Source organism: Rhododendron vialii, chromosome 9a, assembly GCF_030253575.1.
Source record: "Rhododendron vialii isolate Sample 1 chromosome 9a, ASM3025357v1".
Lineage (NCBI taxonomy): Eukaryota > Viridiplantae > Streptophyta > Magnoliopsida > Ericales > Ericaceae > Rhododendron > Rhododendron vialii.
This window is the reverse complement of record NC_080565.1, coordinates 27,380,098-27,406,466: the sequence shown is the minus strand read 5'-3', so window position 1 is coordinate 27,406,466 and position 26,369 is coordinate 27,380,098. Positions and strand designations below refer to the sequence as shown.

Below are 26,369 nucleotides of genomic sequence, written 5' to 3'. Positions count from 1 at the left end.
AATCAAGCACAAGCATTTGTTTACTTAATTTCTCCCCCAACATTTGATAAAGAAAAGACCAAAACACGCGCGTAGCAAACGACAAACATTCCCCTTGATCAAATTATGGGAGTTGAGATTCTTTCAATAAAGAAAAGGCCAAAACACGCTCGTAGCAAACGACAAACATTCCCTCTATCGAATTCATCCGAGATTTCGGAAAACAAAGTTGAAACAAGAGTAAGGGCCAAAAGCAAGTAATAACCTTTTACAGTGAAAACATTTATGCCCCTCAACTTTCGAAGAGTTTTTGATATATTTTACACCAATCTTTTCATTTTTCGACCGGTACAATAAAGCCTTCAAGGCTTAAAAACCACTGCTGGCTTATTGGATGCAATATTCCCTCTGTTGAATTATGGGATGGTATTGCCTCTGTTGAAAAATCCTTGTCGATTTGTTTCCTTCAACTATAAGCTAGTATAAGCCATGATCGATTGTTAATTTCACCAATCGATTGCAATTAATGGATGGTCAATCTATTACCCATGGCAAAACCACCTGTTTGTCATAATTAACCATTTCTATTAGTCCTCGACAAAAGTCTTCTGCTAGGCAAAGATCAGTGGTGGGATAAGTGGCATAAACTAATACTTGGTGTTTTTCGACTAAAGCCAATATAAATGGCTTTGGAGAATCCATATCCCTCTTAACACATGGTTACCATCGATCAACAATTCACAGCCACAATTGGCTTGAACTCATACTCCATGGGCAAGTTTTCACTATCCTTAACCCGTATAGATGGAGTGTAGGGAACATTTTCTATTTCGACCATTCATGGTCTAAATTAAAAACTCTAGTTGAATTACTCTTTTCATGATTCGACTTGCTTGAATTTCAAATTTTCAAGTTCCTTATTGAATTTTGCCCCCCAAGTTCATTTGGCAAAACCAAATAATACTGGGCAGTTAACGATGTTCCACACAAGCCGAACCAAGAAAATCAACTGCCAATTCTGAGATGGGCCAAGTGTCACCCGTTGCCCATGCACGGCAGTTTGTAGCAGTTTCTTCAAGATCATGGACTCATGCTCTCCCATAGGCTACCATATGTCCTTTATTAGTATGTCCACTTAACAAATCAAAGGCCAGATGTGCCCCCCATGTGATTCCTATTATGTAAAGGCATCATTTTTCTTTTACTAAGCATAATGGGCATCGTTGTGAACATTAGCAACCTTGAACAACAGCCTCTTCAATCGATCGACTGATGACCATTGGCCACCCATAATTTATTCGTCAAATTTACAGTCAAATCTTTCACCGAATAGCATATGTCGAACAAATTAATACTCTTCAAGCCTTCCATACAAGGCTTTCATACCGAATGGTATATGTCAGATTTCAAACTTGTAAGCCACTTAAGTTTTATCATTGGCTCTTCCAAAGATGAATTTTTGCCCCCCAATTTCATCATCAAAAGGGGGTTTATTTCTCATTCTATATTTTGCCACATATGTTCTGGTTCCTTGTAAAATCTGGAACGATGATATGATGATTAGCCACTGGCCTTTGTTTGGCCAAAATATAATTAAGGGCCACTTTCTCTATTGGCAACTTATAAGCCGTACCCTTCCAAAGTTTTTACTGGGCACATATGGGAAGCAATTCGTGGGCAAAAGGCCAACTTATGGCCAAGGATCTTCTTGCCCCTTTATATCTAAACATAAGTTTTCGATCATAATGTCTTCTCTTGTTTTTTAAACAAAACTGATCAAAATTGTAATTCCCGGATTGTCCCAAAAATTGGCCAATAAATGGCTGGCCTCCTTTGAACAATAAACTGTTTCAAGCCTTACATGTGTAAGGCTTCCATGCAAGACTTATCAATGAGCCCTTGATTTTGGATTCACATCTGATCAACAAATGGCCGGCCTTCAATTTTGGCCAACACATGTAATAAATGGCCATAAAACCACTGAGGAACACACTTTGAAATCTGCCCACTGATAGGCGATACACATATGGTGCCCATACCATATATTTTGGTATTCCACTTCCTCACTGTTCATGTTGATTACGTCTCTACAAAAGAGATGATCCATGCACCACTGTATGGCCCTGTATCATGGCCATTAATTTGTTCATCTAGCATGTTTAATAATGGCCTATATATGTCAGATTGTTTGAGCCTTTCGTGTAAGGCTGAAATTTTCCATTAAACTAGCTTTTCATTCTGCCGATTCTCCTTTTTTTTAGAATGATCCCAATTCCCAAAGTTGGCCAACAAATGGCCGTTATTCCATTTCTGCAAATTGTTCAAGCCTTACATGCAAGGCTTTCATTTTCACAGTCGATCTGTGCCATTACTTCCGATTTAGTAATGATTGCCCTCCTTCTAGCGCCAAAATTGTTTACCAATTTTTCCCTCGATCAGAGATTTCGGGAAACAATGCCAACAACAAAAATAAGAGCGAATGCGGCTATGTCTTCACAAGACGGATCCGTGGTTCCACGCAGTATTTCAGGACTTCACCGGAAGAGAAATGGTAGTCGAGTCAAATGTGAGATTAAGAACGAAATTGAAGACAAATGGAAGACTTCCATTAATCTTCAACGATTGATCCATCGCCGTGAGCGACACATCGAAGATCCTAAGTTAAACTTAGAATATGAAATTCTACTCCTACTCCTAATTATAACCCGAATGGGTTAGTAGTGCCAAAAATTAAGACAAATAAAGATAGACTTTGATTTGTTGGAGAGGAATTACAATGAAGTCTTAAAAGACTATTTATAGAAAACAACAAACGTAGGAAATAACTTCCTAACTTCTCCACTAGTCTTCATTCAATCTTTTGCTTCCACTTGTCAAAATAACTTCCCACTTCCCTTCAAATGTGTAGGAGCATGACAAGTGTCCTTTTAACTTCCACATGTGTAGGAGCAAGCCAAGTGTCCTGCATGCAAATAATAATAAAAGGAATACTAATATTAGTTCTAATATTAATACGAATACTTAATAATAATAAAATAGGAAGCATTCTCATAATTGCCACCTTTCGGTCGATCATCGACAGGCGGTGAAATATGGTGTAAACAGAAGGGATCGCTAAGATTTTGGCCCTCAACCGATGACACCACTAGCACTTGGAAGAACACACATGCAGTTTGGCAGGATACTCTCTGGAACTCGATCGACTTGTTGGTTCAGATATGAATAGGAGACAGTGTACCATCGGCAGCCTCTATAAGCGTAATCACCAACGAAGTCAGTCTAATTCTCAAGCTCAGGGCTGGTGGCGAGGCATTTGAAGATGGTGAGATTGGGGGAGACGGTGAAAGAAACAGAAAGCGTATCCAGAGGGTTGATGTAACTGGAAAATTGCAAACCTTCGATTCGATAAGGATTCTTAGTACTGGGTCGTTGATCTTCATGGTATTGCCAGTACTACCGAAGCCGGTAACTTGATCACTCAAAAAGACCTCTAGCGGGGCTCGGGTGGTGTGCTATGAGACTTTTAGTATTTTAGATAGCATAATAATAACAGAAAAAAAAAACATAACAAAAAGGGGGAAAAAGAACAAAAAATGCTGCCATAGCAAATGGCCAACATGAGTCCGGTGACTCGAACCCATGTGGTTTGCCTTGGGGCCTCAATGCTTTACCACCATACCCAAGCATGAGTTTGTGTCTACTTGTTCACATATGTCATATATATAACCTTTAAGTTTATATAAGCAACCTTTTAATGTCCGATTAAGTATGTAAGGATGAGCAATTTACTTCATTCTTGACATGGAGGTCGTGGAATGACACCTCACGGAGTGATTGCTAGAGCAGTGCTTACTCCTGCCATGTCATCCATGCCAAGTAATGATCTAGCCCAAAACTCATCTCTTGCTCCACATATATTTGAGTCTGCGCAACCAAATGTATCCTTGACACCTGGTATAAGTTCTAACAGCACCACTATGATTGCAAGGATTTTTAGCTGAGTTTCATGAGAATCAATGTTCCATTTTTTCAGCAGATGCATCTGTAACGAAGAATGTACGTGGGAAAACTAAAGGTTTAGTGTTAGCCAAGATTCGAGGGCATGGAGAGAAGGTGAACTTGGGCTTTTCTAGAACACTTGGACAACCAACCAGTGAAAACAATGATGACTTGACTAGGTTCACCACAGAGATAGGTGTTATTGTTTGACAATTTGCTCCTTTATAGGCAAAAAGTTGGGAGAAGGTGCTCCGAGATGCAATGGATAACTGTATTGTGCACATTCAAGTAAGTATTAGTAACGTGACCTTGTTATTTGTCGGAGGAGTATGTAATTACATTTGTTGGGAGTTCTGTTGGCACTTTCATATGAAATTGAGAATAATTGGATACTAGTTGAAAGAGTATGTACTAATATTCTGATGCAGTTTTGAGTCTAAGTTGACATCTAAGTTGCTATTTTCATGTATGCAATTGACTGGATGAATTTGTGAGATATGTAGGAAAAATTTGATCTTCCTAAAGCAACTTATGTAGACAAAGCTATATTGCGAGCTATGGGTAAGTGGTATTGTGACATGTGATTCCGTCTCAAGAAGAAATTTGAGAATGGAGACGTCAATTGCCCTACAGATATAGAGGAGGCAGATTGGGCATATTTGTCTTACTTATGTAAAGACTCCGATTATGAGGTATGTGGTAAATTGGTAGTTGGAATGATTCTCTATAGTTAGGTAATGGTAATATCTTCCTGCCTCGAACTCTTGTTACAAATTCTAATATGCAGCATGACTTTCTTTATCATATAGATGTTGTGGTACTCCTAATTGGTTAGTGAAAATGCAGGAAAAGTGTCGCAAGTATAAGGATAATCGAAAAAAAACCTAGGATTCACCATGTCGCTGGAATGATTCTCTATAATTTCAGCAATTATAAAGGTGTTTTTCTGCCTTGATAGAACATTTCCAGCAACTAATTTATGCTTTAAATATGCAGAAACTAAGACACAGTTGTTAAACTTACGTTCTTGAATGCTGAAATTGAATTTTAGTTGCAGAAAATATGGTATAAGTGCTGAAAGTGTGAAAGTTAGTATTTTTTTGGTGGTAACTAAATTTCTGCATATGATCTGCTCTATGATTTCCATGCAAAATTCACCAAGTGGAGCTGTGTTTAATGCTTTGCAATGTTGGATTTAATATGTAAACTGATTTGTAGCTTGTTTGTTTGTACCAATGCAAACATATTGCTTGGCGGGCTTGAAGCCGAAGCTTGGATGTTATGAATCTATGATGAATCACATTTCTGGTAGTTCTTGGTTAGTCAAGTCAGAGGAGATGGAGGAAAGTTATTTATTCTCTGATGTCACACATGATTTTTGACTGGCTGGCAGAACGTGCCTGGTTGTTTTTCACTTACTAGGATTTGTTATAGAAACAACTAATTGATTCATTACAAATGGAGAGCATCAAGCGGCTAACTCTGTATCCATCGAGGCTTATAGAACTGCATATTCAACTCAATTCAACACCATGGAAGATGTTTCTCATGCTAGAGATCCTGCTGGTAACATATCTTTGTTTAAGAACTCTTTATTTCTCAAATCTATCAGCATACAAGCACTTGTTGAGAATGGCCTACAAACACTTAAGAGCTTACTTGAGGTTATGGTATCTTGTATGCCTTTTTATTTTTTGGTACAGAAATTTGTGTTCGTGTCCTGGTTTGTAAGAGAAGTTTGAGCCCGTGATTGTTTGTATTTGGGTTTATTTACAAAAAAAATTCATATGAATTTATTCCCCTAGATGCTCTTTGCATTCAAGTGTTGCCTTTGATAACATAGATCACCGTTGTGCCGATGCTTTAGCTAGCTTTCAACTTTGTACTTATGTGAATCATTAAAGCATGTATTTGTGTGATTTAACGGAAGTAAAACAAAATAAAGTCTCTTGCATGTGCAGTATAAAGTTAACTTCTTTGTTTTTGCTAATTTGAGTTGTTCGAGAGAAAAAGTAACTAGTAGTAAAATCAATTACATAGAAACTACTGAAGTGAAGTTTTTTTTTTATCTGCTACTGAAGTTAAGTGTTGAAAATATTGTTTTTAAGCTTAATTAAGGTTCTAATATATGCTGAAACATATTCTCTAATGCCGTAATTTATGTTCAATAGTTTTGGTTTTGGTGGGTTTGTGTGGTGGTTCACTATTGGGAATTTTCTTTATGTCTTGGTGCTTAAGGGGTGGTTCCTTTGGTATTTTAGTCCTGTTTTGTGTCCTGCAATTTCTGGGGTGGTGTCTTGGTTGTGTCGTGCTATATATGGGGTGGTATCTTGGAGTCTATATTACCGTTCAAAAAAAATCTTGAGTCTATACAGCTGTTTTTTTTTTTGGGGGGGGGGGTTGTGTTTGCTGATGTGTGAATCTATGCTATCTCTATGGATACCGTCGTTATATTGTGATGATGCATGCTTGATGCTGATTTTGGACAATTGTTTCATGCTTTTCAGATGCTTATGATGAGGCTGTTGTTCAAGTCTTTGGATGCTATTTTGAGAGGCCTAACTTTGCCTCTATGGAACAGAAAACTCCATTGAACTTGACAACAAACAGAAAACTCCATTGAACTTGACAAGAAACAAGATGAGTATTTTCGTGGCAATGACAGTTACAGAGACTGCAGTGGATACACTGTCTACTATAAGTATCCTTATCATTCTAGTGTCTCGAGTAATGCCAGTGTTGGTCTCAACTGTTCGGTTATTGAATTGTCAGTGGTACCCGAACTCGGAAACCGAAATGCCAGTGATTTGTTCTCTGTGTTGGCTTCTGAGTTCTCTATCAGGTTTCATGTGTCCAAGGAATGTCAAAAGTGTCGACACAAGGGGGGGAGGTGTTCTCGTGATGGCATGCGCTTCTGCTACACAAATGACAAAGAAGGTAATGACATCCGAAAGATTCTTATTCCATGTCAGTTTGCTTCATCATGGAAGTTGTTGTTTTCGGTTTTGCATTCTTCCGTTCGTTAAACTCAAGCGTTTATAGACTATGCAAAGTAAATTACTTTGAATTGATTGATGTTCTTCTCCTTGACATTGGTCACGGGAAGGAACTTGATATTGATACTAGGAACAGGTAATTTACCTTTTATCAGTATCAGTAAACTTAACATATATAATTTGAAGCCGTTGCATCTGTATATCTAGAAGAATAAATGCATCAAAAAAGTTTTCCTTTTTGTTGCTATGCAAACTGCATCCCATACTCGTTTTCATTTTAATATTCAAGTCAACCTGAAGTCACAAGTCAATTCCCTTTTGGCACTAATGCAAAGCCGAAAGTCGAGGCTTGCGTGGTTAGGATAGTCTGGGATGTCACTTGACCGGGAGTAGCAGATGTCACTCGACATGACCAAGTCACATACTTAATAATAGGAGGAATCAAGACACACTTGCACAATATTTCAATAATCAATTCAATAGCTGTCCGAAATTGGCACCGTTTAGTGCCGGCCATCACCATCTGCGGGGAAACCCCCTACCTGGGTTTACCGTTTACTCCTCCCTCTTCCCTTACATAGTTACATATGCGTATGGGTAGGTAGAAAGGTGGGGCGAGACAGAAAGAGGACCAGAGAGAGACAGGTGCGGCAGGTTTCCGTGCATTTGGAAACTCTATTGTTTCCAGTTTTTTGATTACGGGTTTGGCATCGTCTCTCAAGACGATGATCTTGATGGTGCTAATCCAACATAGAAAGGATCCTGAAGGAAGCCCCACGCGTTGAGGCGGTGCGTGCAGGCGTGTTTGATCTATGCACGTGCATGTGAGTCACTTGTGTCCAGAGTTCGAAGACAAGACATGTTACATGTACAACAGTTCAAATCACTCAGGAAAATCTATCACAACATCTTATCTATAATACACGCACAATCTTATCTATAACACCATTTCCAAGTCAACAGGCGTGCCAACCAAAAAATCAGAACAATTTATGGAGTTTGTTGATTTTTACCAAACCCTCATTTCTAGTAACATAATTTCGCCCCCTCCCAGATAAAAATGAAAAAATCCAAAATGAGGGAATTTCGTTCCTCTTATACTTGGGATTTTTTTTTTCATGTTTTAAATTGGGAATCAAATATAGGTTGTTTCTATCCATCCTCCTTCGATTGCGGAACTCTTGGTCCGATCAAATTCCCTTTTACCAACACCACACACCCCTATGGGGGTGGTTTACTGTTGATTTTTGATGAACCAGTCCCTAAAGTCAAATTGGGCGCAATGATACCATAAAGATTAATGACCCAGTACAACAAAACCTTATCAAATCCAACGATTGCGATCTTTCCAGTTACATCCATCCTCTTAATAGGCAATATATTTTCTTCACAATCTCCCCAAATCTCACCTTCTTCAACTGCCAGACCAGCAGCCCTGCAATTTAGAATTAGACTGATAAGTTCTTCTTTGGTAACTACACTCACTATAGAGGCGGAGGTTGTCATGGCTATGAATCTTAGCGATCCATTCTCATTATTGGGTACACTGTCTACTATTCGTATCCAAATCAACAAGTTGTATTGCCGACTCCAGTCAATATTCCGAAAAACTCTTGTGTTTTTCCAATTGCTGGTGGTGTCATTAGTTGAGGACCAGAATCTTAGCGATCGATTGTCATTAATATTGGCTTTTGAATTTTTTTTTTGGTGGAATATCACGTTTTAGAGGAAGAGGAAGGTCTTGCGTGTCTCCACGATGGGGGCCAATGTCTGCGTGACACCCGAGAGTTACATTTCGATTAATGGAGGAGGAGACCTGAGGCCTGAACGGGGTTTCCGTAAAGAGAGGACAAGTGAGGTTGTACTAGAGTTGAGCATCATAGTTAGTATTGTGTATGGTAAAATATTATGTTCGATTAAGGTCAATGTCCACGCGCGCGACTTCGGGGAGTTTCAATGCTTAAACAAGAGAGCATGTACTTGCATTTATGGTTAGATTAAGGCTTATTCCATTATTCTATACAGAATGTGCAAAGTAAATTAAATTTAAATCCCATTCCTTTTCTTCCACCGTTATCGTTCATTGATTCTCGGAACAGTTATCGTTCATGTGTTTCATTAGCTTGACCTTTCCATTCAAATGATGGCAAGATTCCTTTTCCTCCCATTATACTTCTCTAGGTTTACATGTAATAGGAAGATAACCTAGAAACTATTATCCACATCTAACCGTTTCTTCGGAATTGTACTTCAGTTGTTTCTACTGTAGGGATTATGAGAATTATGTTGTTCTGCATAATTATGAAGAAACTCTCAAAAAGTGAATTGTTGGGATTTGTCCCACATCGGTTAATTATCTCCTCCAAAAACTAGTATATGAGCCTGGGCAGCCTCTCCACTCTTTGCCAATTGGTTTGGAGTTGGATGCTTTAACATGGTATCAAAGCTAGACTTTCGGAGGCTTTTCCCCTTTGTTTGTGCCATAGTTGCACTTTGTTTCATTGTGATCCGTGTGTTCCGGATCATTTGTTAACCTCTCCACGTGCGAATCAGGGGTCGCACGTGCGGGGAAGTGTTGGGATTTGTCCCACATCGGTTAATTATCTCCTCCAAAACTAGTATATGAGCCTGGGCAGCCTCTCCACTCTTTGCCAATTGGTTTGGAGTTGGATGCTTTAACATGAATCAACATTCTTTTGGAAAAAGAAGACTGAGAACTACCGAAACATTGAGTCATTTCTAAAGAATTGTGGATATCTCTCTCTTAAAAGATACACTTACTCCAACATCAAGAAAATTACCAACTCCTTCAGAACTAAACTAGGTCAGGGAGGCTTTGGTTGTGTCTTCAAAGGAAAGTTAGAAAATGACTGCCTCGTGGCAGTGAAGGTTCTGAAAGGGTTGAAATGCAATGGAGAGGATTTCATTAACGAGGTTGCAACAATTAATAGAACTTCTCATGTAAATATTGTGACTCTTCTTGGGTTCTGTTTTGAGGGTTGCCATAGAGCTCATATATGAGTTCATGCCTAGCGGATCTCTTGACAATTTCAAACATGATGGTGGCTCCTCGACATATCACCAGTAGCGTTGGGATGCAATGTACCGAATTGCGGTTGGTATTGCCCGAGGGTTGGAGTACTTACATCGTGGTTGCAAAATGCGAATTTTGCATTTTGACATAAAGCCTCATAATATTCTTTTAGATGAGGACTTCTGCCTAAAGATATCTGATTTCGGCCTTACTAAACTATGCCTGCAAAAAGAGAGTATCATATCTTTAACGGGTGCTCGAGGAACAGCAGGCTACATTGCCCCAGAAGTATTTAGCAGAAATTTCGGTGGGGTTTCACATAAGTTTGATGTGTATAGCTATGGGATGATGGTTGTGGAAATGGTTGGCGAAAGAAAGAATATAAGTGTCGCGGTTGATCGAACAAGTGAAATATATTTCCCACATTGGCCGGGTATACAAGCGTCTTGAGCTTGATGAAGAAATCAGATTGCATGGCATTATGGATGAGGATGATGAGGCAAATGCAAGTGCAAGGAAGATGATAATAGTTGGCTTGTGGTGTATACAAACTGATCCTTCAAACCAACCATCAATGAGTCGGGTTGTGGAGATGTTAGAAGGAAGCACGGAGTCTATGCAAATCCCTTCCAAGCCTTATTTGTCTTCTCCCTCAAGAGCACCGGTGGATTCTTCCACTACTCATGTCATGACATTGTGACGATGCATGCATGCTTCTGGAGGGAAAAGCAAAACGTGCAGTCCCCATGATTTCAAAATGCACCACTGAAAATTATGTAAGTTTGTATCACCTATTTTATTGTTGACGCATATCGCTCAAAGCTTCGTAATTATGACGCTTCCATCGTGAAAGTTCAACCTATAGTAGAAAGTTCTTATTTGGCATGTATTTGAGGCCTATGTTCCCAGTAATGATATCTTATCACTTTAGAGCTTAACTTGCTTCAAACAATTCACCTTGTTTTAAAAGGCATTTTCCTTATGTCATCACTCGACAACAGTACTTTCAGTTTGGATGTTTGTTTAGTCAATGACAATAGCTATAATGCACATGATCGTACCACCTGATGATTTATTCTAAAGTTTAGTTTTCGCAAATATAAGGTATCATTCTATATCGATGTGTAATACTACCTTAGTTAATGAAATTCTAGATGTCGTTATCCACTGGACAAAATCAAATAGAATTCAAAGAGGTAATTGGGACACTTCGTAGGAACAGTTAGTTCTAACCTTTTTCAAGAGAAGGGTTTTTGTTGGCTCTTTTCTACATAAGTAGAATGAGCCATATAAGTGATAGGCGCGCAATATCATAGATATAAGCGCCTAAGTAGGGCAAGGTAGCGCGTTAGAAGCGCGTTTTATTTTATTTTCAACTTGATGCCGTGCTTTGTCTTACTTTTGTGTCTTTGTTAGTTTTGCAGAAAATAAGGTGGATTTTACGCAAAGATCGGGTTGCGAGGCTTTGAGGCCAGTTTGGACGTCGCCGCGGGAAGTCAATGTGGAAGCGTGAGGCGTCGGGTGACGTCATTGGAGCGTCGGGTGCCAAATTTCATGCAACGCTAGAGAATTGGCCTGGCCACTAAGGTTGGCGGAATCGATACAGCCCTCAGCAATATCGATACAAACTGGATCAAAAGTAGAGCAGAGGTAGATCAGAGAAACGGACTGTAAGGATACCGAGTGTCACAACGGAAAAAATATATAGTTTCATCATTTTTAATTCCAGATTTGAGGGGTCATGTATAAATACTCCGAAAAACTTCATTTTTAGGGATCGCTTTTTACTATAGCAGCTTTTACTTGCATTGTTTTTCCTAGAGATCTCTTCTCTTTGAAGTTTTGTTCAAGATAATACACTCCGGTAACTCGTATTAAGTTTTGTTCTTCATTAGAGTTGCTTGTTGGAATTTATTTAATTCATATCTTTTGTTTGTTTTCCATTCCAAGCAATAGAAGCGTGATGCAATCTAGGGTTTCTTGCGTTTCTTTCGTGATAATGAGTGAGTAGTCGTATAGGTAGAGTCGTAGGGTAATTAACATGCCGTGACCAGTCTGGGCACTGCCCCTATTTTCAAACAATGAAGAAAAGACAATTTTAGATTAATAAAGAACGTCTGTTAGACGAACCCGAGCATCGTCGGAGCCCATGTGAACAGGGGAATGGGGGTCCAAAACTTATTCTCCGCTGCGCATGGGTAAACGGCGACCATAAAGGTTCCCATATTTCAGGATAGCTTTTTCTCTCTAAAGTCGAAAGTTTTGAAAAACACTAAATGAAGCAGGTTAATTCGAACTGGTTGTGAGTGCTATGAACTCTATGACCGTACATCCTTTTAATTATTTGGAAAACCAAACAATTTCTTTATTTTAGTTAATCTCAACATCAAACGACAAGGGGTGGCTACCTAAGAGCCCGTTTTTAACAGTAACAACCTAAGTTTTTGAGCAACACACATCACTGTCTCCGTGGATTTGACTCCGGACTTGTCGGATATTGTGTTATGTCGGTCTCAGCCCTACGCTTGGGGCAACACATTATTTTGGGTCTAGGAATCTGGTAAGCATTTTTGGCGCTGTTGTCGAGGACGATAACATGTGTTAAGAATTCGGATCGTTATTTTTGTTTTTTTTTAGTTTTTATTTTGAATCATCATAGGTAGAGGTAAGTAATCCTCTATTGTAAGAAAGCAATCACCTTTGAAGCCCAAGTACAACCAGGGAAGCCCAAGCACAACCAGGATAACATCAAGCGTCTAGTCCCCATAGATAGAGAATCGATCCCCGTAGTGGAGGAAGTGTCATGATCAGTCAGTATTGAGTCTTTTAATATCGACGATCTTTTTGTCGAATTAGTAATTGAATCGCTAGTCATGGCCGAGCAGAAGTCGATGCGTGAGCACATGCATCCTGAGAGGACAACTCCTCTCGGACCAATTGTTTTGCCAACGGAGACGGTGGAGGCGCGCAATGCCTTTACCATCAAACCTGGTATCCACAATGCCTTTCCCCTTTTCTACGGGTGCTTCGCCGCAATCTAACCTCTTAGAAAGGTCCATACCCCAAGTGTAGGACTAGGTCATTGAAAGCATAATAACTGGTAAGACCGGAATCGTTCCCACAGAGATAATCTCTATAGCTAATTCGGATTGTAGATGTAAAGGTTTGCAGCGTTTAGACGACCAACTTTTGATTTTGGTTTGTAAGGTGAGAAATACCCTTGTGATAAAAACTAGAAACTGAGTTTGAACTAAGAATTAAAGACGGCAAGCTAATGGAGTTACTAACGCCGGTAACTTAAGTCATCTAACCATTCTCAATGAAAACTAGGTTGAATCGCTCGGCATAGGCTATCAATTAACCGGAAGATTTAGCTATGAAACCAATAAAAGAGTAGATGTGTGGTTTGAAAAACAAGTGAGGTTTTTAGTTCTCTTGGCAAGCACGAACTGAGACATCGCTCCGGAATCATGTGAGCAAGCACATGATCACCGGAGATTAACATCGGTAAGTTTTGTTACATAAAAGGCGAACCCTTCCCATTTTACAAGCCAAACTTCAAGTCTTGAGTTGAGAAAAGCAAGATTAACCTAAGTCACGAAGAGTTATTCACCCCGATGCCAAGCCTAATCGACTACTCACACATAATCAAAAAGACAGAAAAAGAGTCAAGCAAAGAAAACATAATTCACTGATAAAAACTAAAATAAACTTGATTTTATAAAAGATCCAAACCGTACGAACAACTTTAATACTTGAGAAATTAACCTAACACAATTGCTTGCTAGTGTTCTTGAAGGAGACAAGTGAGAAAAGCTTGAAACAAAGCTATGGAGAAACCTAGAGCAAAAACTAGAAAACTTAGGCCCAAAAACTAATGGCCATCCCTTCCATAAATGGCATACAAGCCTATTTACAGGGCTTATAAAATCAGCCTTACAATGGACAAAATAGCCCTCAAAATATCCCAAAAACTTGCCTAAAGTAGAAACTTTTCATATATGGAAGGTTGAAAAATTCAGCATAAAAGTGCTGGTCGAAGGGCATTGATACCGGTACCTAAATTTTGAGGTATTGGTACCAATCAACCTGTCTTCCATATCAACAAAATGGTACTGGTACCATGTTTTTGAGGTATTGGTACCAATGTGTGAAAACTGCAGAACATGTTCAGCTTGGCACTTCAGGCCTTGTAGTGTCCCAACGGCTCTCTGATACTTCAATACTTGATCAACGGGACTTGACGGAAGTATGCCATGTGGCCTTGGTCTCTTGGATACCCTTGAGGGCCATCCTCGATGCATTTGCATTGCTTGCTAAGCTTTGGCACGCCTCTTGCCATTCTTGACCACCGAGTGGCCTCCGGGACTTCTTGAGGTACCGTTAGGTTCCGCTAGCAAAGAAATGGGTACAGGCAGGCACTTGGACACTTGGCTGCACCCCAATACATCCCTTGGCGCTCAAACACGCCTTATTAGCACGTTTTACATGAAACATCCTCAAACAAACCTTACGTGCAATATCGCATAAAAACAACAACATATATGTACAAACACAACATACTAGAGGACTTAAGCACCAAGAATATGCATTATTGGGTGCTTATCAACAGAAAGGAGAATCAGGATCCATACAACCACGTTCGCTATTTTGAGGGATTGGTGCGCACCATCGCCACCGCTAGAAGGCGAGTGAGTCGTTCTTAAGGTGTTGAGAGTGTTTCAAGGACTTGCTGTTGTCCTTGCCACACCACGGGTTTGTAAAGCCCCAATTGGTGTCTAAATATCGTGACGGCCTAGCAGATTGAGTACCTCTGCAAGGAGGAAGATTTTATAGACAAGTCCCCAGATGATGCATGGGATTCTCTAGAGGAGTTGGCCGATAAACACCGAAGTTGAAAACCGTCTGACCTCGCTGATAGGGCCATGACTGTTTAGGGACCTAGTGGATTTGGCGTTTTCCCATCGAGCGTGAGAGAGCACAATGTCCAGTCTCAACTGGACAAGATGGCTAAACAGTTAGAGGACTTGAAGCTTCAGCATGAGTGAGGTGAGAGTCGAGGAGGTGTGCGCTTTGTGTGAGTGTCTGGGGTATTTAGTAACTGATTGTCCTGCGTTTCCCATTGTTAAGGACGCATACCATTGTAATCAGGCTGTGGTGAATGCGATTAGCCAGCGTTGGGACCCGTATTCAAATACCTACAATCTAGGATGGGCCTAAAACCCACTTCTGGTTTGGAGGGATAAAAAAACCCCGGTGCAACCCCAGACACCACCTCAGCAGCAACTCCAGCAGTTCCGGCCTCCTCAAGGCCAAATGACCCAGTTTTGTTACCCACCTCAGCATCAGTAGAGGTTCGGTCCTTCATCTTTTGGACCACCCTCAGGCACACCCCATTCCCCACGAGATACGCAGACTGATGAGATGATGAAGGCTCTCATGTAGTCTCAAATTACCTTCACTGAGCAGACCAAACAGACAATTGGTGACATTAAGACCCAGTTAATGGCGGCAGTTGGACAAGTCCAGGAAGAGAAGGGAAGGTTTCCTTCTCAACCTTAAGTCAATGCCACCGGTACTCATTTTGTCAACGATTCTCCTGGCCCGAGTAATTTGAATTCCAGTCTGGAAGAGGCTAAGGTGATCACCACTCTCAGATGTGGGAAGGTGATCGACAAGGATATTCCTCCAAAGCAAAAATCGGTTCCACCCCCGGTTCCAATAGCTGCATCAGCAGTCATCCCAGACTTGGGAAGTGTTCCTGAGGAAGAGAAAGAGTCGGAGTCTCCTGAAGTGGCGGTGCTTGCCCCTACAGCCCCCGCGACTCCATCACCATCCGTTGCTCTATATCTCAATCGCTTGGTAGCGAAACTTAAGGTCAATGTGAACTTTCAAATGCTTGAGTTAGTCAAGAAAGTTCAGTTTCCTATCTCCTTGATGGAAGCCATTGATGCCTTTCCTTAGTTTGCAAAGGTTTTGAATGATCTGTGTACTTCAAAGTGGAGAACTAAGTGTCAGGACAAAGTGCTTTTGACGGAGCAAGTGAACTCCATTCTCCAGGCTGAGATTTGTACCAAGTGTAAAGACCTAGGTTGTCCCACCATCCCTATAGCTATCGCGGGCCAAAAGTTCAATAAGACTTTGCTGGATTTAGGAGCAAGTGTCAACTTACTCCCTTATCTGGTGCACTTGAAGTTGGGCCTAGGCGATCTGACAGCCATACCGGTCACGCTATAGTTGGCTGACCGAAGTGTGAGAATTCTGAAGGGGGTGGTGGAGGATGTTTTGATTCAGGTGGACGAGTTCCTTTTTCCAATCGACTGTGTTGTCCTGGATATGTGCTCGATACCAAAGGTCTTCGAGAAGACCCCAATCATCCTTGGCCGTCTCTTCTTAGCCACCTCTAGTGCCGTCATGAACTGCAAAATTGGATAAGTCCAATTGTCGTTTGGGGACTTGAAAATGGAGATGAATGTGTTTAATATGGATAGCCGAGTCAAGGATGATGAGAAAGTGTATGAGGTGAGTTTGATCAACATGTTGGTGCAAGAGCATGTCAATAGTATTTTGTATAAGAATCCTCTAGAGATAGCCTTAATCACCGAGGAGGCATCATTCTTAGATTGACTAGAGGTAGGGAGTTTGGTGGAGATGCTTGCGGTCAAGGATATGTGTGGCGCCGCTTGAGACCCAATTTTTGAGCCGCTGAGCGCCCCATTTATCTTAAGTTCCGACGGGTAACTTTTGCGTACCACTCTCTTCACTGAGAAGTGGACCCAACTTCTACATTTTTGACTTGGGTTTTATAGCTTTGCACGCCACTATTAAAATAAGGATTATGTATCCAGCTTCGGTTAGTAAGGACAATTTTGTGTCAGTAGCATAGAGCTTTAATTAGTTTTTTTTTGATAGGGGCTCTGAGTTTTGACACAATCTATGTATAGCTATTCTTTTCTTTTTTGTTTAAGAAAAAAGAGCAACAAAACAAAAAAAAAATTGAAAATTGAAAAAAGAAAAAAAAAAGCATAATGGTCTTGTATAGCCATCCGTTCCTTACCCCACCGGTGAGGGATGGGGAGAAAAGTATGACACGTTGATCGCGTGAAGATTTGGTGGAGTATTTGTTTTTCTTTTATTTCTATCTGTGGGAGCCCGAATAACAAGAGCCGGGAGGTACTAATGTTATCCGTGTGGTAGTTGGTGCCTCAACCTTTTGCAGGGTGCGGATGGAGCGGTAACGGACAATTCCTCGAACATCGGCTGAGGTCATGGTGGTTGGCTACCACTCGTTGGTCCATTTATTCTCCCTTGTACTTTATTTATTTGTGTTGCCATGCTCCGGGGACATAGCATGTTTCTATTTTGGGTTGGGGGGGGGGGGGGGGAGGGGTTTGTACTTTTTACATGTTTTTGTTGCGTTGCTAGGGTAAATTTTTAAATTTTTAATTATTCGGGGATACGTTTGTTATGCTTGATTGTATTGCTAGGCGAGCATGTTAGAATTAGCTCAATTGTCGTGCCTGTTTAACTCAAGTTCATGCATATATTTGGCATCATTTTTGAACATGTTGGTGCTATAGTCAATGAGTAGGTGTCCCTACGTAGTTAATGGTGCATTCCGATAAACATTCTCATGTTCTTTGTTTTCCTCTTCTCGCATTTGCAAAAATAGTAGGCTCTTTTTTTACAAGTGAGTAGCTAGATGTTTTGTTTTGCATGCGTTTGCGAGAGTTGGTAACATGCATAGGGGATAAGACAAGGCATTGGGGGGGGGCGGGTTTGTACTTTTTACATGTTTTTGTTACGTTGCTGGGGTAAAATTTTTAATTTTTAATTATTCGGGGATACGTTTGTTATGCTTGATTGTATTGCTAGGCGAGCATGTTAGAATTAGCTGAATTGTCGTGCCTGTTTAACTCATGTTCATGCATATATTTGGCATCATTTTTGAACATGTTGGTGCTGTAGTCAATGAGTAGGTGTCCCCACGTAGTTAATGGTGCATTCCGATAAACATTCTCATGTTCTTTGTTTTCTTCTTCTCGCATTTGCAAAAATAGTAGGCTCTTGTTTTACAAGTGAGTAGCTAGATGTTTTGCATGCGTTTGCGAGAGTTGGTAACATGCATTAGACAAGGCATTTTTGCATGATTAGATCACATACGAGTCCCATTAACCAATCTTAAACCAGTCCGAGTCAGTTCCTGAATCTAACCTTGGAAACTGGTATGTGGGTTGGATTGTAGTTTGGGAGTCTAGTTTTGTGCATCATGGGTTTCTCGAATTTGGAGCTTCGTTGTTGGGAGTGAAATTGAAGAAGTCTTGATGGGTGCCATGTGTTTGAAAAAAAAAAAACTTAGCCATATTAAAAAAAAATGGCCAAACAGTTTGTGGAACCATTTGGTCGTAAGAGTCACCAACTGTTCTTTAGTTTCCTTGACTCAACCTTTACCTTCTCCAATGTCTGTTGTCAATAAAACAATAGAAAAAGACAGGTTTGACATTCCAGATGTGCCAATGCAAGAGGACTGGGCATCCATCTACATCTACCACAATATTCTCGTGTTTTGTTAGGTAATTGGTGTAATTACTTATCAAAAAATAATATAGGTACCGACCGGGCGGAGGGAAATCGTACCGATTGGCCACGCCGGGCTGTCTCCGGCCACCGGACGGCCGATCCGAGTTGTTCAAAAATTCTTAAAAAAGGGCCCCTACGTGAGAATAAACGGCATCCAATGTGTGTAGGATGCTTGATCTAAATACCATTTTTTTCGTGTGTGTATATATATATACATGAAAAAAACACGAAAAAATGGTGTTTATATCAAGCATCCTACACACATTGGATGCCATTGATTCCTACGCGAGCCCCATTGGTTTTTTTTTTTAGAATTTTTGGACGACTCGGATTGGCCGTCCGGTGGCCGAAGACGGCCCGGCGCAGCAGATTGGTATGATTTTCCTCCCCCGGTTGGTACTCATAGCATCACTCTTACTTATCTTACGATGTCGGGATATAACTCCGACTTGTCATTTGTCAATGTAATAGGTTTTAGTTTATGTTGCAGGTTCTTTTGGTTTCTCTGATTAAGAATGAACCAGTTTATGGTCTAGAGTCCGCTTCAGGTGCTTTTAATTGGTGCGGGACTTGCGAGCAAGGGTATCGGATTTGAGTCGCACCATGCTTCCTACTACAGTGGGCAGATTCTTAGTGACTATCGTATAGTATTTGTTGTTTTCGGTCCAGACCCAAATAGAAGCATAACGCTTGGGTAAATAGTGTATTTTGAGGAGATTTTGACATATCTGGTTATTTGTTATACACCTTTCTGTTAACATATTTTATTATTTTTATTATTTTCCTTATTTAAACCATGTTTGTGTTGAATAGTTTTTTTTTTTTTCTCTCTATTTGTTTAATCCAAGCCTTGAACAATCTTTTTGATCATTTTCTTCTACGTGGGCCAGAGTTTTCATTTCAACTGTCTTTTGAGTGAATCTTCATCAAGTTGGTGATCACAGACATCTCTTTTGTCTTATGCTTTTCATCATTTTCACTGCGTTATCTTTAACTCTGCACTCAAACCCTATATTAAAGATGAATCAATGGACACCAGTTGATTTTGGGATCGTGATGTTAATGATCAGAAAATTTTCAAGTTGCCCCCAGAATTTTAATTTGTGAGCTTAGAAGAGTAAGTTCTTTGTTGTTGTGCTCTCACCGGATCAATTCCTTGTATTTAAGAGGAAAAAATTTCTTAGCGGGGTTCACACTTAAGGTTGGTATTTTAAATAACGGGTATATATTTTCCTACTCTTGCAATATTGTGGTCCGCAATACAGTGATTCCCATAACATTGTAAGAGGAGGGATACATATTACGCAGGAGACTTTCACACAAGTGGGTTCGAGCATATTGGGGATGGTGTTGTGCACATCTGAACTACCGTTTGTCTCAGCAATCAATGGTTCGGATTGTCCGGTGTTGTGTGTAATCTCAACCGTCTACCCATCTCAGCAATCTGGACCATTGATTGTGAATAGGAGACTTTCACGCATGGAAGTGGGCTCGAGCATTTTTGTGAGCTTTTAGTTTTCCTTTCTGGAATGTTGTATCGATTGGTACTCCTAACCTTCTGTTTCCTATAGCTTTCGGCTTTCCTTGGGTTATTTTGGTTTCACTAAATATAGGTAGATTACCTTTATACTACATAGTTACATTATATCATACGTGGGACCCATTTCGAATTTCAGAAAAATCCAAAAAAATGCCGACAAATTTTAAAATATTATTTTATGGGGTCTTGAAAAAAATCAGCTCCAACGGATATCGGTATATATCATTTCTAGATTTGTAGTGGCGAAACTGCGCAGTTGACCAATTTCATCCCTACAAATCAAGAAGTAATACTTACCGATATTTGTAGGAGCTGATTTTTTACAGGACCCCATAAAACAATATTTTACTAGAATTTATAGATTTTTTTCTGAACTTTTGTGAGATCTGAAATGAACCCCATATAAAATATAGCTTAACTATGTAGTGTATGCAGCATCTCTCGGTTGGTTTTCTTTTGTCACCGTTCAGCTAAAGTCAATGGGTCAAACACTGGTGGAAAAATTACATAAACGTATCAAACGGGGAATCCATGTAAGCTAGTGGGGAGCACCGTGAAAGCATTCCACAAGCCCCATTTTCGGCGACCTTGACTCACTACTTCTCTATCACCTTTTGCTCTCGCCACAACTTACATAATTTCTTGCCCCGTTTTTCACACCACCCACATAGCCCATCCAAGAGTATACATCTCAAGATCGAGAGAGAAGAGAACGTTTGGAATTTTTATATATTTACAATAAGTAAATGCAACTTAAAGATTTTTTGTGGGGTCAAAATAGCAAAATTTGGTTGCAAATTATCAAACGTTCTAGTGGAAAATCATAGTGAGTGGGGTCACTCGACCCCACTTGTCCCTCCGCCCATGGCTCCACCCATAGTCTTTTCATACACTTGCGATGTGTGAGGTAACCTCAAGAATTGTTGACAAGAGAAATCGCACCTGAAACCTAAGGAAGGAGCAACCCCATAAATACTAAGTCAGGAGAGCCGGACCAACTTTTGAGAATTTAGGAGAGAGCAAACCTGTAAATACTAAGCCAAGAGAGCCACTGAGCAACCCTTGGGGCTATCAATGGGTCAAGTTGCCGGGTCAATGAAGGAGATGAGCATGAAATTCCCATGGAGTCTTTCTGCCGACCGACTTTCTCCCATGGGTCAAGTTCCCTCTTCCTTTTCGATCAGACTTCTTTCAAGTCCTCCAAAATAGCCGAATTTCCAAGTCGACTGGCGTGTAAAGCCTTACAAAAACCACAAACATTACCTTATTTTACGACAGAAAACTTTTTTCTTCCTCTCCCCTTTGTTGGTTGTTCATTAATCCATATTTGCTAAACTGGACAATCACAATGGGTGTTCCTCCCTCCATTTTGGCTCTGTTTCTTCTCTTTCACCAACTGTTTGATCACTCTTCTGGGAAGTGTCCAGACTCCTTCAACTGTGGAACACATGGCCAAATCAGATACCCTCTGTCCAACTCCACATTCCCCAATTGTGGGCTCTACACCGTACAAAATTGCACAGACCAAGTTCCAAAACTCAATCTGGAAAGGAAGGAAGTATTGTATGACCTTAATACTATCAATGTCTCAGAAAATTCCATTAGGGTTAATGACCCAAATCTAGGGGAACTCATTAGGACAAACGGTTGCGATGTTTTCGCGTTTTACTTGGTCTGGAGTCTTCCGACTAGACCCTATATTTCTTTCACAATATCACCTGGTCTCACCTTGTTCAAATGCACTACCACAAGCCCTGAACTTGACAAGAAACAAGACGAGTATTTTCATGGCAATGACAGTTACAGAGGCTGCAGTGGATACACTGTCTACTATAAGTATCCTTATAATTCTAGTGTCTCGAGTAATGCCAGTGTTGATCTTAAGACTCTTAACTGTGCGGTTATTGAATTGCCGAGGGTATCGGAACTTGGAAGCAGAAATGCCAGTTATTTATTCTCCGCGTTGGCTTTTGAGTTTGATATTAGGTTTCACGTGTCCAAAGAATGTCAAGAGTGTCAAAACAAGGAGGGGCGATGTACTCGTGATCCCACGCGCTTCCGCTGCACAAACGAGAAAGAAGGTAATGACATCTGAAAATATTTTTTAATCCATGTCAGTTTGCTCCAACATGGAAGTTTTATCTCTTCTGGTTTTTTTTTTTTTTCTTCTCTTTTGGGAAATTTCCTTTAGTTAGTCTCAAGCATTTTTCTCCTTGACATTGGTTGCAGGAATTAGCAACTTGACACTGGTACTAGGAACAGGTAATTTACCATTTGTCAGTATTCAGCAAGCATGATTAGACCTAGGTACATCTACATCTATATTCAGCATAAGCATGATAAAACAGTCTTTTTTTTTTCGGTACGATACAATTCTTTTGATACATCCTTAGTTCTTTTAATCACTTTACAAACTTCATTGAGTTCTTGTTTTCCCATTTGAGGATTCTAGTTAAAGCCTTAAAACCAATTCACTTTTGGCACTGTATCTTTTGTACCCATAATAGAGTTCTTCTGTTCCAATAAATTGGCTGCCAAACAATCCTCTCTTGAGATTCATGCGCTTCAAGTTCGCAAACATATGGCACCGCCATCGCATTGGGACAGAGGGACTGATATTTAAGAGACAAAGATGCCTCAGTTTTTCTGGTTTGTTTTTCCCCCTATGCATAGATATGGATGAAAGAATCAATACCTGATTACACCTGTGTTTTCTTCAGTTATACCTGGAGTCGTAATCCTTCTGCTATGCTTGGTCATAATAATTATATGGCGTTTCAACAAATGGAATCATGTTTCATCGTACATCTCTTCAAAGAACACTTCCTCTGATCACTTATCGAAAGCAAACCTTGAAGGAGGTAGTGCCTACTTTGGTGCCTCTGTCTTCTCCTATGCTGAACTTGAACAAGCCACTGATGACTTCGACCCTTCCAAGGAATTGGGAGATGGAGGTTTCGGCACCGTGTACCATGGTAAGAAGGGGGGTTGTTTAGATTATCACTCGCAGCCTATTAAGGACCGACACTCTTAATAGCTTATCATATTTGTGTCAGACACTTTGGGGACACGACACTCCAGGGACACGCAGAGCACGTATGGGACATGTGTCTAATAAATGCAATTATTTTTAAGCAGGGGACAGTCTGGGAAAATATCGGGGATATCGTGTCTCAATTTGGAAATGGATGGAAATATGACAGGGACCGATTTATAATATTGAAGCTCATTTTGTGGCGATGATGTTCCAAAAATATATGAAAAAAAGTATGAGTAAATGAACTATGACCAAATAAAACCCCTCGTTCAACTTGTAATATTTAAAGAGGAAACAACAAGAATTGTAATGATACAATTAGTTTTGGTCATTTCTGGATGAAATGCTCATATGAAAACTAACTACATATCTACCTTGATATAAACATAAGCTTTGTTGTGTCCTGTGTTGTGTTCGTGTCCCTGTTTATTTAGAATTGCAGAGTCTCTGCTCGTACCAGCTCTTCTTAGGTTGTAGCATCGATAAAACTGTTGGCTCATGTACTTTTGAAAGGAAATAAATAAGGAAAAATCCGAAAGAAGCAGTAAAAATGAAGTAAAGTAGATGAATTTATCTTTATTTGCCCTATGTTTTATGGACTCAGGTGACATGCATCAGTTGCAAGGATAACAGGACACAACTAAATTTCTATACTTCTTGGTGTTATACCTCTTTTATTTTCTAGGAGACAAAGTGATGTTTACAAGTTGCAATTGATCGAGCATCTCATGTAAAGGAAACAAAGTTAATTTTCTTTCCCTACTGTCAAAGTGTCCACCAAGGGAAAAAAGTTCCAATGCGACGGTTATTTGTAATGCCCTCTCACTTGATCTGGGCCCCATGTATGCGTGAGTCCCACCCCATGTGAGAGAGGCGTTACAAATAACTGTTGCATTGAAAATTTTCTCGTCCGACACATGTCCTTCTTGCATGTAAAAGTCCATGTAACCTTGGGTTTGCATATCTATTTTCCTTTCATTTGAAAATTCCCCACAAATCCATAATCCACCAACAGCCTACCCATGTAACTTATCCATTTACAAACTCTGAAATCCCAATTATTCCCACAAAAATGTGGCATGACCATTGGTCTTTTCTCAACCAGGAATACTCCGGGACGGAAGGGAAGTTGCTGTCAAGCGCCTATACGAGCACAACTACAAGCGGGTGAAGCAGTTCATGAACGAAATCGAAATCCTTACCTCTTTGAGCCACCCCAATCTGGTTACCCTTTTTGGTTGCACCTCCCGCCATAGCCGAGAACTACTACTCGTATATGAGTACATTCCCAATGGCACTGTGGCAGATCATCTACACGGTGATCGAGCAAAGGATGGTTCGCTTGCATGGCCTATTCGCATGAACATAGCCATTGAAACCGCCAGTGCATTGGTTTACCTCCATGATTCTGATATCATCCACCGCGATGTAAAGACTGACAACATACTCCTTGACAACGATTTTTGCGTTAAAGTAGGAGATTTCGGGCTCTCGAGACTCTTCCCCAACCATGCCACTCACGTCTCAACGGCTCCACAGGGCACTCCGGGTTATGTTGATCCCGAGTACCATCGATGTTACCAGCTTACTGACAAGAGTGATGTTTATAGCTTTGGGGTTGTTCTTATTGAGCTCATATCATCACTGCCGGCTGTTGACATTAACAGGCATAGGGATGAGATTAATTTGGCTAACTTAGCAGTAAACAGGATCCAAAACCGTGCAATCCATGAGTTGATTGATCCGTCTCTTGGGTTTGAGTCAGATCCTTCGATTGAGAGGATGACTTTGTCGATGGCAGAGGTGGCTTTTAGGTGTTTGCAACTTGATAAGGACGTGAGGCCTACGATGAAAGAGATTTTGGAGGATTTGATGGGGATTCATTCGTACAAAGATGAGAATGCTGGGAAGATAATTGATGATGGTAGTGCGTTAACAACTAGAAGGCCTCCTACTTCATCTGATGGCGAAGATGTTGTGTTGTTGAAGAACAGCATGCCCCCAGTTTCACCAGCTTTGGTGACCAATAGATGGGTTAGTACCTCTACCACGCCCACCTCCAGTGAGTAAGGCTTTCGTTTCACTCTACTTTTGTTTGAAGATAGATATGTCAAGAAAATAATCTTGACACTCGTAGCTATGCAACCGAGCAGTTCAAATTCAGTTTCCATTTTGTTGTATTTTGAAATGACTACATATGGTCTGATAATTCTATTGAGAGAATGTGTATAGTGAGTGCATAGAGCTCTTCTTGTGTTTTTGTTCATATTTTGAGATTTTTGAAGTCATGGCTCAGTTCTCATTGTGCAATGCTGCCTTTGTACTGCCGATTTTGTTGTTTTGCGTTTTGGGCGAACAGAAATGGGCAAAGAAAACACAAGTACTGAAATTGGGACACCACTTATCATTCATGCGTTCAGGAAATGTTGGAAACCCGCAATGGCACAGTTAAAAGGCTGCATAGATTTCTATCCTGATTGAATAAATGGATTTTTGGGGAAGCAATCGTCACCTATTACGTTTGATACACGAGTTTCGGGAATGGCCACAAGCATATTTAAACTACTCTACTCATAAGTAAGAAAATGTGAATCATAGTCATAACTAACTTAATTTGCTAAATGATTGTTCTGTCAAAGTGCTTCCTGTTGGCATGCTACTCGAATTGAACCCTGTAAGTACTGCTAGAAAACCCGGAAACCATAACATACACAATAAGACCAGAACTCTTTTGATGAGAACTCTTTATGAGCTCTCAAATCTTAACATACACAGGTTCAGCTCAGGCGGTACTCATGAGCAAGGCAAGGCGATCGTCTTGGGCCCTCAAAATTTTGCTAAAATGAGGGAACAAATTGTGTAGTGTTCAATAATTATTGCTCTAGGAAATTTTATTTATACAAAATGACCATGTCGAATAATCAAATTGATTATATAAGCGATCGTCTTAGGCGCGGAGACACTTGTTGGAGAGAGAAGAGAATCAATGGGTCAACGTCGTAGTGGTCCCCAATGGAGTATTCTTCCCCACAGACTAGCCCACTATATGAGTAATTATTCAGTGCATCTGGACATTTTACGTGGTGTCCCAAGGCCTTTTTCACCACATATTATGGTGGAGTTCATATGTTGTCTCTTGGACTCTATAACAATGTGTGGTGGAGAATGATCCTAGGGCCACCACGGTGCCTTCCGGGGCATAGA

At 40.3% G+C, this 26,369-nt stretch overlaps 1 protein-coding gene, 1 long non-coding RNA gene and 1 pseudogene across 3 annotated transcripts; 2 read left to right on the top strand and 1 right to left on the bottom strand.

The window, feature by feature from the left end:
• Positions 1-2,709: 2,709 nt before the first annotated feature.
• Positions 2,710-3,085, bottom strand: LOC131302109 (uncharacterized). The gene is made up of 2 exons (XR_009191599.1): positions 3,041-3,085; positions 2,710-2,941 (listed from the first exon to the last, which is right to left on the bottom strand). It is a non-coding gene; the product is annotated as an uncharacterized LOC131302109 (long non-coding RNA).
• A 1,834-nt stretch (positions 3,086-4,919) lies between these two features.
• On the top strand, positions 4,920-25,475 carry LOC131302108 (LEAF RUST 10 DISEASE-RESISTANCE LOCUS RECEPTOR-LIKE PROTEIN KINASE-like 1.1). 2 transcript variants are annotated; one of them, XM_058328736.1, is made up of 5 exons: positions 4,920-5,544; positions 6,486-6,915; positions 22,358-22,390; positions 22,849-23,103; positions 24,271-25,475. In XM_058328736.1, the coding sequence occupies exons 2-5, from the start codon at positions 6,885-6,887 to the stop codon at positions 25,233-25,235; spliced, it is 1,284 nt and encodes a 427-aa protein (XP_058184719.1). In that variant the 5' UTR covers positions 4,920-5,544; positions 6,486-6,884; the 3' UTR covers positions 25,236-25,475. The 2 variants fall into 2 exon arrangements, with proteins under 2 accessions (XP_058184719.1, XP_058184718.1); XM_058328735.1 differs by lacking the exons at positions 4,920-5,544; positions 6,486-6,915 and adding an exon at positions 21,367-22,209.
• Positions 8,479-11,231, top strand: LOC131300614 (PR5-like receptor kinase; annotated as a pseudogene).
• Positions 25,476-26,369: the final 894 nt, after the last annotated feature.

Bases quoted from the DNA above. Each gene is read 5' to 3' on its own strand.
- LOC131302108 (XM_058328735.1), top strand. From the start codon at position 21,477: ATGGGTGTTCCTCCCTCCATTTTGGCTCTGTTTCTTCTCTTTCACCAA. The intron at 22,391-22,848 runs GTAATTTACCAT...TGTTTTCTTCAG, and splicing joins GACACTGGTACTAGGAACAG to TTATACCTGGAGTCGTAATC. The intron at 23,104-24,270 runs GTAAGAAGGGGG...TTTCTCAACCAG, and splicing joins TTTCGGCACCGTGTACCATG to GAATACTCCGGGACGGAAGG.